This window comes from Tamandua tetradactyla, chromosome 4, assembly GCF_023851605.1.
Source record: "Tamandua tetradactyla isolate mTamTet1 chromosome 4, mTamTet1.pri, whole genome shotgun sequence".
Classification (NCBI taxonomy): domain Eukaryota; kingdom Metazoa; phylum Chordata; class Mammalia; order Pilosa; family Myrmecophagidae; genus Tamandua; species Tamandua tetradactyla.
In genome coordinates this window covers 136,831,401-136,843,964 of record NC_135330.1, presented here as the reverse complement: position 1 = coordinate 136,843,964, position 12,564 = coordinate 136,831,401, and the positions used below count along the sequence as shown (strand labels likewise).

General features: G+C 36.7%; 1 protein-coding gene across 1 annotated transcript in view; it reads left to right on the top strand.

Moving 5' to 3' along the window:
• KLHL1 (kelch like family member 1) overlaps nucleotides 1–12,564 on the top strand; it is a 462,919-nt gene that overhangs the window by 247,625 nt on the left and 202,730 nt on the right. Inside the window, exon 5 of the mRNA XM_077155842.1 lies at nucleotides 8,008–8,220. Within this exon, the coding sequence (XP_077011957.1) occupies nucleotides 8,008–8,220 (213 nt within the window). The remainder of the gene's footprint in view (nucleotides 1–8,007; nucleotides 8,221–12,564) is intronic.

Sequence of the window (12,564 nt, the reverse complement as noted above, 5' to 3'; positions counted from 1 at the left end):
TCAAGATGAGGAGATGTCTCCTTGGGAAGATTAAGTGTCTGTTGCCTGGGAAAGCCATGCTTTTTCTCCCATACCTTACTTTCTGTCTAATACTTTAACAGTATTTTGTTCAAAAACACAACCATAGACATAAAACCACATTTTAAGGGACTTGAAATGACAAATTTAGCTTTTTTCCATATTATAACCTTGAAAGAACCGTCAAAGATCAGTCCTGATACAGAACACAGTTTTGAATTTATTAGAAAATGCATTTTTTAATTAAAAAATAATTACTCATCCAGTATCCAGTAATTACGGGGTGGTAAAGAATTAAAAGCGAACTCTGGCAGCTATTCACTTTAGTTTGGAAAGTTTAGATCCTTGTAGCTTTCCTCTAGGAGAGGGAAATCTGGAAAGATTTCCAGATTTATTATTTGTTTGTTATATGTTCAGGTTTCTTGGTGAGTCTGACTCAATAGTAGTGTTCAAAACTGAGGTTTTCTATGCAAAATAGAAGATGTGCTATATGGACACCCTTTCAATCTAAGAAATATTATTATTTCCTCTACAATAAACAGGTGACAAACGAGAATAGGTATTTCACACATTTTAATGTGTAAAGAGAAAAATGCTACTTTTCTAAGTGTGGTAGTAAAAGCAACAAATTAATTTAAGTTTAGAGATATTTGTTGCTTTTATTTTTGTAAGTGGAATTTAATCAGTCTCACAGAGAGGAATGCAGTTATCTTCAGCAACTAGATTATGAAGGACATGGCCGTCTGCCCAGAAAAACCAAATGGGGATAAGGAAGAAGGGAATGCAAGTCAGGACTAAGAAAAACAAAAAGGATCTTAGAGAAAGACTGTGATTTGACCAAGTACCCCTGACTACAAAGATATCACTAATTTCCTCATGAAGCAGGTTTGGGAATATGGCCATCTTAATATATTTAAGTCATATTTATCCATATTATATGTCAACAAATTTATTTATTTTGTCGATAAAGTGATTTAGTTGCAACAATCTACCTCCTCATAATTTCAAAATCCAAATGCATCCTTATATTGTTCTACCAAATGCTAAAACATGGGTCACTCTTACTAGCTGTCCATCTTGTCCACCATTGCTATTAAGGAAAGGCCTGTTTTATAATTGGTATGTTTAAAAATATTATACTCCATGTTCATTTCCTAAGAACTGATGACAAAATTTGCAGGAAACAGGGTAACACTGTTAAATTTATATACATTTACAACTCCTTGAGCACATATTTTTCTTGTTTTATTACCTGAATAACAGTAATTAAGCCAATATATATAGGGGAATGATGAAAATGAGGATTTTATACAGTGTTTGCTTCTTATTTGTTTTTCTTGCCTTTATTTGGAAAGTGCCCTTGGGGAAGATAAAAATGTGGATGCAAATAGGAAATACAGACTGTGAAAATCTCTGGTGTCTTTCTTTTTTTCATTTCCTTTTCTGAAGGAATAAGGAAAATAATGCAGGTATTTCTAGGGAAATCCACTAAGATTATAGCATCTCTTCTTACACTCTTATCTAATTTTGAAAAAGACTAACACACTTTAGAAATATTAAAGGATGGTAATGCTTTAGCCTTTACAAGATGATATGAAAGAAACTGTATTCATCATTAAGTATTTGAATAGCTGATAAACAGAACAACAATTGATTTTCCCTGGGATGAATATAAGAAACTTACTGAAATCAGATTTTATTTCAAAATGACGACAATTTTCTGCCAGAGCTATTCAGCAATGATATGGACTTCCTTATAGGTTAATGGATTTCCCATCACTGAAAATTAGCACTGGGTGAGCTCTGCACAGAAAAAGTACATGGGGGTGTAAATTAAATTAAATGACTCCAATGATTGCTATCAATTTGAGATTATGTGAGGTAGCAGCAAGTCCTATTTTATATTCTGCTAGATAATGACATGAGAATTGGATGAAATGATAGCAACATTTCTTTAGCACTCTCAGACTCTATGATTCTATGATGAATGTTCCCTTTTCTTGGAAATTGTTATTCCAGACAGAAGAGGTGAATATCTCCCAAACAGAACTCCATGCCTCCTTTATAACACTTTCAGTTGCATCCTGTGGACCCTCTTAAATCCTGTGTTTATTTCTCTCATATCATAAACTGTATAATTCTTTCTTATAGCATCATGTTGTCCTCCTCATAAAAGACTGAATTTCCTAGGATGAAGACCTTTCATTTTGCGTCTGAAGTCACAGTTTTATACACATACTAGGCATAAAGCAAGTGCTCAATATGATTTTACTGACTGAATAATTAGGAAAGAAACTAGAAAAGATAAAAAAATGCGAGTGTACATTATACAGCAAGCAATAAGAGGCTGAAATGAAAGGTAGAGTTAGATGCAGTGTAATAATTGTTAACACATAATACTTGCAATGCGTCAGACACTACTTTATGCACACTAAATTTAATTTAAACTTCGTATTTAATCTTCATAAGTGTGCTTTAAGGTAGATAATATTTTAACCCCAATTAACAGATAGGAAATCAAGCCCAGAGTGTCGCACAGCCAGTAAGTGGTGGGCTTGAGTTTAAACCCTAGTCAACTATCCAAAGTCAGTTTTCATTACTCATCGTGGAAACCAGAATATGAAGGAGGAATTGGAAACAATTGTAGTAAGCCCTCAAGAATCAGGGTGCATAAATGTTGCAGATTTCAAAATAAGATGGTAAATCCAAACGAGATGTGCAGTGGAGGAATTAACCAAAAAATATATAGCCCAGGTAGTATCATGGGAAGTGTCCTAGACTGAAAGACAGGCACTGATTTCCTAATGCATCTCTATCTTGACTAGAGGTATGCCTGTGTATAAGCCCATCTGAGTCTCAGCCTTCTCATCTACAAAAAATAACAGTGTGACCGTCTCATAATGAAACACCATTCCCTTTGAAACCATAAAGTACTCATCAAAGGTTCAAGCAGAAATTTTGACACAATGATTAAAAATTCAGGTAAGTCAAATAATCAAAGCCAAGGAAAATTAGTTTTACAACTTGATAGAGTTATAATTTTGACAGCAATTATGTCAGTGTAGCAATCCTAAGGTAATTGTTATAGGAAGCCTTTGATAAATGGGGAGATGTGCCCCCCTTTCTTTCTAAATGTTTAGACTGCAGAGACAATAGGAAAAAAAGATATAAAGAGAGGCTGAGCCAAAGAGTGGACATTTTTTTTTCTGTCCCTAGCACTCTTCTGGGTCATGAAAACCTAATATTTATTAAAGATGATATATAAAATAAAGAACTCAGAAATAATTATTTAAAAGATTGGAAGTAATCGCCATAGTTGCCTAAGTTTATGTGAGAGTTTTTAACAGAACTTTGAAAAATCCCTTTTATAATGTAATGGAAAGAATTCTGCTTCAGAAATCAAAAGGTGCAGGTGCCAGTCTTGCTTCTGACAAATAAATTGTTAAACTCTCGAAACATTACTTGCAAAAGACACTTAAAAAGTTTTAATTTTAAGATATTATGATTTTACACCAAAGTTCACTTACAAAATAAACCTTAATAATAGATGCTTACACAGCCAATTCCAAGAGTTTCCTTCAGTTTTTCATTTGTTTGGCAGCATGAACATTTGAAAAATTCATCTTTTGAGACAATAATTTTTAATGGAAAATTAAATAAATTAAGTCCCACAGATAACCGACGGTGCATTGGGATAGAGCTAAGAGATTTTGCGGTGGTTCTGGCACAGGATTAATCCACCCACTAGAACGTTTAAGGTTCAGTAAATTGGTCCAGTAAATTGGCTGTTGGTCATAAAGTGGTGTAGCATAGGTTTATATTCATTGGAAGATCACAGAGGATTCCTTGAGTTATCCATGACATTATATTATGTTGTGCTTTGGTAGCAGCCATTTAAGAAGAAAACAAAAATAAGGTCAGTGTTAAAGTTATGTGGGCATTTTAAAATGTTTTAATATAGTTTAAATATCCATATTTTAAATGAATAACTAAAATTATGGTGGTTTACTTATCTTCTTCTTGACCTGATGTTACCATTAATTTTTAGTTAACTTTTTTAATAAGGTAGAAATATATATATATATTTCTATTACAATTTCAATTGATTTACTACTTATTAATGTGATTACCTGTAATAATACAAAGGATAAAACAATAATGTAATTAGGGGACAGAGGAATATTGAAAATTGTGTTTATGTTAAGTTCAAAAAGCAAGCAGTGACAACAACATAAACTGATATAAAGTTTCTATTTATTTTAAAATGAAACAAAAACTATATGAAATGTTTGCAGCTAGCAAAATTATTTTAAAATATTATGAAATAGCAAATGTAGATCAAGTGGAGATTTTTCCTTTATTTCTGTAATTAAGAAGGAATTTTGTGTCTTATGCACTGGCAACTAATATTCGGTGTCCAAAAGAAAGTTTTGGCACAGAAAGTTTGTAATAAATGTTTCAAGCTATATGTAAATATGTGTGTGTGTAAAATATAATATAAAATATATATATTTACACTCCCATATAATAGAGAGACTTTCAAAGCTTTAGAATAAATTTACTTATTACATTATTTGATCTAAACTACCCTTTCAGTGTTATTTCCCACTCTTTTTCTGTGCTCATTCTCAAGCAAACTAACAAGCCAACTATGATATCACATAGTATGTTACCTGCTGTTATACCTTTGGTCATATGGCTCCCTTTGGTCAAAATTTCATGCCTCTTCATTTCCCATTTTCAAATTTAAACTGCTGAATAAAATTCTAGGTACATGTAAGAAGCAGGCTTCTACTGAATTGGAAATGATCTCTTCTTTATGTTTTTCCGACTGACAACATGGTTATTTTCTAATACTCCACTTTTTATGGGTGCTACAAGTATGGCAAAACTTTTTGATGCAAATAACATTTTGTCCTATTCACAACAGTAATCTAGGATCATATATCAGGTGTTCTACAAATCTATTTTGAGTCAATGATTGAATAAACCTAAAGAAATACATTATACAAAAGGCAGACAGGCTTAAGATTTAGATGTCTTTCTTGATTGAGCTTCAAAGCAAGAAAGAGTTAGGTAAGGTGCATGAATAAGCTAAGAATATGAATGTGAATTATATTTGTTTTTTATGAATAAAACATAATAAAATGGAGGCAATTAGTTGTCAGAAGCTAGACTGCAAGTAACAGAGAAGCTATTAGGTAAAGTATCAATAGAAGAGAATTGATGAGAAAATAAAAGAGCAAATAGAAGTTCAGTACTCCATAGAATATAAAGAAAAAAATATATCATATGTGAACAGTAGTGAATGACAGGTCGCTAATGTCTAGTTTATTTATAGCATCTTTTATGAAGAACATTGCTTGTTCTCAAAAGATTATGATTTACAAATAATTCAAAATTATAGGAATATAATATAAATTAGATGCAGGAATAAAAGAAGAAAAAGAATTTAATGTACTGATATTAAGTGAAGCCATTTTCAAAGCTGTCTCAAAAAGAAATCAAACTACAAAGGATTATAGATTTCCTACCAGATGGATTTCAATTTGGCTCTAGATTTTTTAGTAGCAGAATAAAAAGAAAAATCTGACCAGTTTCTTAATTTACTATGTCCATGATAAAAGCAAACCAATTTATTCAGAAGTGCAATTATTCCTTTTACTAAAACCTGAAAGAAATTTCTCCCAACGGTTATTACCAAGAATACACTGTAAACTATAATGAAATGTGCTTTGAACAATATCTTACTGATATATACATACCACTGATAGTTTTACAGGGCATTTTTAAAGCTATCTCGCAATATACCATGCAATTCAGCTATAGAATTCCACGTGTTCTTAATTAGGTATAGATTTTTGAGTTATTGGAAAACAGATGGACAAAAATTTCCTTAAAGAATCTTCAGAAACATTGCTACCATATTGTAGCTTTTTCCAGAAATTTGGTAGTACTAAACCTAAGAATGTGTAATGTATTCATGTAATAAAAACCTACTGAACATCTGTAATTTACATAACACTATTAGGCAAAGAAGAAAAACAGAAAGATAAAAATTCCCTGGAAATCAGCTACTCTGTGGTATCAGCTCAGTGAAAATAAGTACGACAAATGACCAGAAAGAAAGTAAAAGTTAACATTGTCTTGTGAAAGTTGAGGTCACTTCAATTCCAAGTATACACTTATAATATGGGTCTGATTTCTACTCAGGAAATAATAGGTCTGAACATGCCCTAACAGGGAAATAGGCACTGACTGTTAATATGCACTGTGCCCCAGCTGTGTGACAGATTGTATGCCAGGATCTAGTGATAGAGATTTACATGGTCAGGATCTTTGTACCAAGGAGTTTACAGTTTGTGAAAATATCCCTAAGTGCACAAAAATAAGGCTGTAGTTTGGTGGCTCCATATAAGGGTGATTCACACCACTTTGTAAGAGTAAAAAACAGAGGTAGTGAGAGCAAATGGGAGTGAACAGAGTACTTGAGTAATCCTCACACAGTCTCAAAAAATGACAAGAATTAGGGAAAAAAATGGATTGTCATTTTAGGTAATGGAGTGGTTGAGGGAAGATGTGCCAAAGAGCTTTATAAATGAAAGAAGGGTAAATAATTTTGTACTGGAATGCAAATAAGGGAGGCAATAAATATTAGAAGTTGGAAGAGATTAGATCATGAAGAGCCAATCAGGTTAAAAAAGAGATTTGAACAAAAAGACAAGAGGATACTGTGCTGGTTTGAAATTGCTATGTACCCCAGAAAAGCCATGTTCTTTTAATCCAATCTTAAGGGGCAAACCTGTTATTGGGTGGGACCTTTTGATTAGGTTGTTTCCATGGAGATGTGATCCCACCCATTTGAAGTGGGTCTTAATCCTTTTATTGGAGCTCTCTTTGAAGAGGATAAAAGACAGAAAGCATAGAGCTCAGAGCCAGCTCAGAGAAGAGAGATAAAACCAGCTGATAGACCTTTGGAGATACAGAAAAAGAATGCCCCAGGGCAAGCCAGAAAGACCCACAGGAGCTGAGAGAGATGTTTTAAACCAGAAGTTGGGGGAGAAGGACAGCGGATGTCATAATGTGCCTTCCCATGTACAGAGAAAGCCTGGACACTATAAGCCTTTCTTCAGAGTTAAGACATCTTCCTCTGAAGATATTGATGTGATAGTGTGGACATTTCCATCATCTTAGAACTGTGAACATGTAACTCAATAAATCCCCTTCATCAAAGCCAATCCATTTCTGGCATATTGCATTCCAGCAGCTTTTCCAAACCGAAACAGATACCAAGAGCAAAACAAAATGAAAACTTTAATGGTTGCATTGATGTTCTAGACAGATCATTTTGGCATCATCATAAAGGATATACTCGAGAAGCTAAGAATAGATGCAGGCAGAGTAATTGGGAGATTATTGCAGCAAACTGGAATAAGAAAATGGGAATCTGAATTAAACCAGAGAAGTTATGATGAGAGTGGGGAGAAATGAGAGACAATAAGAGGGTGAAAGGTGGGATTTGGGGGCTTAGATGACCTAATTGTCCTGTTTTTATGTTTTGAATAAATAATAATGCATCTTATAGTGTTATTTTTCTTATGTAATTTTAAAGTCCCACGATATGACATATGGATATGTAGTCAAGTTTTAAAAATTTTGAGATGTCATTGTTTTCATATTCGCCAAAGCTTTCATAGCAGTCCATGTGAAATATATAATTACCTTAGTACATACTGCCTGCATAACGAAGCTCGACATTATAATCCACTAGTTATTAAAAATCTGCTCTGTCTTGGATACATTTACACTTCAATTACAATCACAATGCTCTCATCTTAACAGCTTCTAGTTTCTGAAGGATTGAATCTCAAGGATTATGTTGTAAAGAGAACAAAGGTTATTGACTGCTTTTCTCATTTATTTCTGAAATGCTTTACTAGCTAAATAAAAGCGAAGCAAAATTTATGCCAAGATGTTTTCTCCCTGCAGGAAAACATAATGGAAGTTATCAGAAATCAAGAGTTTTTACTCCTTCCAGCTGAGGAACTCCATAAACTCCTGGCCAGTGATGATGTAAATGTTCCTGATGAAGAAACTATTTTCCATGCATTAATGATGTGGGTCAAGTATGACATGCAAAAGAGATGCAATGATCTAAGCATGCTTCTTGCCTTTATAAGATTGCCACTGCTTCCGCCTCAGGTAATTACATGTGACACTGTTTTAATGACTGCAACTTACTGAGAAATCCTATATTAAAAGTAAACAACATAGTTCATTTAAAAACATAGTTATTTACATATCATTTTTGTTCCAAACAAGTGCTCTTTTTAAATATATGGATGGTGGGAAAGTGATGGGTCATGAGTCATGAGTCTAAATCTCACCTCTGCCACAGTTTGACTCTTGGTCACTTACATGACCAAGAGAATATCATTTAATTTCTCTGATTTTCAGTTTCTTCATTTATAAGATAGGATTGTACTACCAAGCAAAAGTACTGTTAGAATCAGATTAGAAAATTATATGCAAAGCAGTTCATCTCAATATTCTATCTAGAAGATTCAGAAATACCACAGTTGTTAGCTCCCTGCTTTGATTTAAAAACACATATTAATTTAGCCTGAGATGCAATTGTGTGAACATTCTCTGATGAAAACACAAATTTTGTGGGAATGCAAGGGTACTTCTTAAAGTTCAATGTGTGACATCTGAAACCTCTATAGAGGGATACGACCTATTACTGAATGGTGGTGAGTTATAAAGCAACAACACTTAACTAAGGAAATAATAGAATCTTTATAATTGAAATTAAGGAGAATCCAGACACAATATAGTCCAAGAAACTCATTTTATTGATGAGATAAATGAGGCACAGGAAAATTGAACAGGAGTACCATATTCACTGAAAGGAAGTATACTACTTCTTCCTGACTCTGATACTTGTGTATTTAAACTCACTTGTAATGCATATTGTATACGTACAGCCTTGTTAACCCAGGTCTGTGCCTTCTCAGGCTACAGAAAAATAAACTTTAATGAGGCCCTAATCCCTGAAATCATAGGTAAAATTGTGTTTGTGTACATTTTGTGTTTGGTGGCAGGAAAGCACATAACATTTAGCAGATCATTTTTTACTGTCAAGATTTTTACTAATCCTTATCTCACTATCAATGTAAGACAGGGAGTTAAGAAATTGAGGAAGAGTGGTAGACAAGTATAAAGTGGTAATACTCAGTGAAGAAGTGACAATGACTGTTGTATTAGTTAGGGTTCTCTAGAGAAACAGAATCAACAGGGAACACTTGCAAATATAAAATTTATGAAAGTGTCTCACATGACCGTAGGAATGCAGAGTCCAAAATCCACAGGGCAGGCTGTGAAGCTGATGACTCCAATGAATGGCCTGGATGAACTCCACAGGAGAGGCTCACCAGCCAAAGCAGGAATGGAACCTGTCTCCTCTGAGTCCTCCTTAAAAGGCTTCCCATGATTGGATTTAGCATCACTAATTGCAGAAGACACTCCCCTTTGGCTGATTACAAATGGAATCAGCTGTGGATGTAGCTGACGTGATCATGACCTAATCCTATGAAATGTCCTCATTGCAACAGACAGGCCAGCGCTTGCCCAATCAGATGAACAGGTACCACAACTTGGCCAAGTTGACACCTGTCCCTAACCATGACAGTCCACCCCTTGTCAACTTGGCACATATATATATATATATATATATATATCACCTTAGACCATGCTTAATTTCCAAATGAAAACAAATAAGCACACATTTTTTCTTTTACCTGACAATACTCAACTGTCCTGCATATAACTGGAAACACATTAAATCTCTCCAGAATAGCGTGCAAATACTTGGGCAACATTCATTCTTAAACTTGATATCTTACAACTTAAATAGTATAACACAAACAAAACAGCATTACAGTCCTCGTTTCTGTAACTGATCACGTGGTCGAAGTTCATATTTATCACTACCTTCTTCCACTACCCATTCCATGTTCCCTTTCCCCTCAGCAAGCACTTCAGCTGGCCGTGGTTCTTTGCCTGGTGTGGTGACCCAAACCTTCATTCCTGAAGTCTCAGAGCCATTAGTGGTCCTGCCTGTATTGTGTTGTTGCAGTTTTCCATTGATTTTAATCACAGGGCATGGTAGTACTAATAGACGCCCCAGGGGATCTCCTATATTCCAAGAAAATCTTCTTTACCTCCATTATGTAGTTGCAGTCCTACTTCCTTCTGATAGTCAGGGTCAATTACCCCAGACAATAATGTAATCCCCTTCTTGGTGTGTTGATCCAGAGGCATAAGTAGCCCAAAGTGACCAGGTGGCAATGTTAACTTCCAGTACAGTGGTATCACTGTTGTTTCTCCTGGAGAAAGCACACCCCATTTTGGAACTAAAACCTGTAGACCAGCAGAACTCAGGGTAGCAGGGACAGGAAGCAAAAATTTTCCTAGTGGATCACTAGGAGTAATAGTGAGTGGCACCACACCCTTTTCTACCCCTTGGTTCCTGGACCCATGGATCCTGGCTATGGGAGAAACAGCACCATACAGTGGACGCTGATTCAGAGCATACACAGCTTCCTGGAGAACATTACCCCAGCCTTTCAAGTTTTTGCCACCTAGTTGGCACTGTAATTGAGTTTTCAAAAGGCCGTTCCACCGTTCCATCAATCCAGCAGCTTCTGGATGATGGAGAACATGGTAAGACCAGAGAATTCCATGAGCATGTGCCCATTCCCGCACTTCATTTGCTGTGAAATGTGTTCCTTGATCCGAAGCAATGCTATGTGGAATACCATGACGATGGATAAGGCATTCTGTAAGCCCACGGATAGTAGTTTTGGCAGAAGCATTGCGTGCAGGGAAAGCAAACCCATATCCAGAGTATGTGTCTATTCCAGTTAGAACAAATTGCTGCCCCTTCCATGAAGGGAGTGGTCCAATGTAATCAACCTGCCACCATGTAGCTGGCTGGTCACCTCGGGGAATGGTGCCATATCGGGGGCTGAGTGTGGGTCTCTGCTGCTGGCAGATTGGGCACTCAGCAGTGGCTGTAGCCAGGTCAGCCTTGGTGAGTGGAAGTCCATGTTGCTGAACCCATGCATAACCTCCATCCCTACCACCATGACCACTTTGTTCATGAGCCCATTGGGCAATAACAGGAGTTGCTGGGGAAAGAGGCTGACTGGTATCCACAGAACGGGTCATCTTATCCACTTGATTATTAAAATCTTCCTCTGCTGAAGTCACCCTCTGGTGTGCATTCACATGGGACACAAATATCTTCATGTTTTTAGCCCACTCAGAAAGGTCTATCCACACACTTCTTCCCCAGACCTCTTTCTCACCAATTTTCCAATTATGGTCTTTCCAAGTCCCTGACCATCCAGCCAAACCATTAGCAACAGCCCATGAGTCAGTATACAAACGCACCTCTGGCCAGTTTTCCTTCCAAGCAAAATGAACAACCAGGTGCACTGCTCGAAGTTCTGCCCATTGGGAGGATTTCCCCTCACCACTGTCCTTCAAGGACACCCCAGAAAGGGGTTGTAATGCTGCAGCTGTCCACTTTCGGGTGGTACCTGCATATTGTGCTGAACCATCTGTAAACCAGGTCTGAGTTTTCTCTTCCTCAGTCAATTCACTGTAAGGAACACCCCAACAGGCCATAGCTCTGGTCTGGGAAAGAGAAGGTAATGTGGCAGCAGGAGTGGAAACCATGGGCATTTGTGCCACTTCTTCATGTAACTTACTTGTGCCTTCAGGACCTGCTCTGGCTCTATCTCGTATATACCATTTCCACTTTACAATAGAGTGCTGCTGTGCACGCCCAACTTTATGGCTTGGTGGGTCAGACAACACCCAACTCATGGTAGGCAACTCAGGTCTCATGGTAGCTTAGTGGCCCATGGTTAAGCGTTCAGTCTCTACTAAAGCCCAGTAGCAGGCCAAAAGCTGTTTCTCAAAAGGAGAGTAGTTATCTGCAGCAGATGGTAAGGCTTTGCTCCAAAATCCTAAGGGTCTGCATTGTGATTCTCCTATAGGGGCCTGCCAAAGGCTCCAGACAGCATCTCTATTTGCCACTGACACTTCCAGCACCATTGGATCTGCTGGATCATATGGCCCAAGTGGCAGAGCAGCTTGCACAGCAGCCTGGACCTGTCACAGAGCCTCCTCTTGTTCAGGTCCCCACTCAAAATTAGCAGCTTTTCTGGTCACTCGATAAATGGGCCAGAGTAGCACACCCAAATGAGGAATATGTTGTCGCCAAAATCCAAAAAGACCAACTAGGCATTGTGCCTCTTTTTTGGATGTGGGAGGGGCCAGATGCAGCAATTTATCCTTCACCTTAGAAGGGATATCTCGACATGCCCCACACCACTGGACACCTAAAAATTTTACTGAGGTGGAAGGCCCCTGTATTTTTGTTTGATTTATCTCCCATCCTCTGACACGCAAATGCCTTACCAGTAAATCTAGAGTAGTTGCTACTTCTTGCTCACTAGGTCCAATCAACATGAT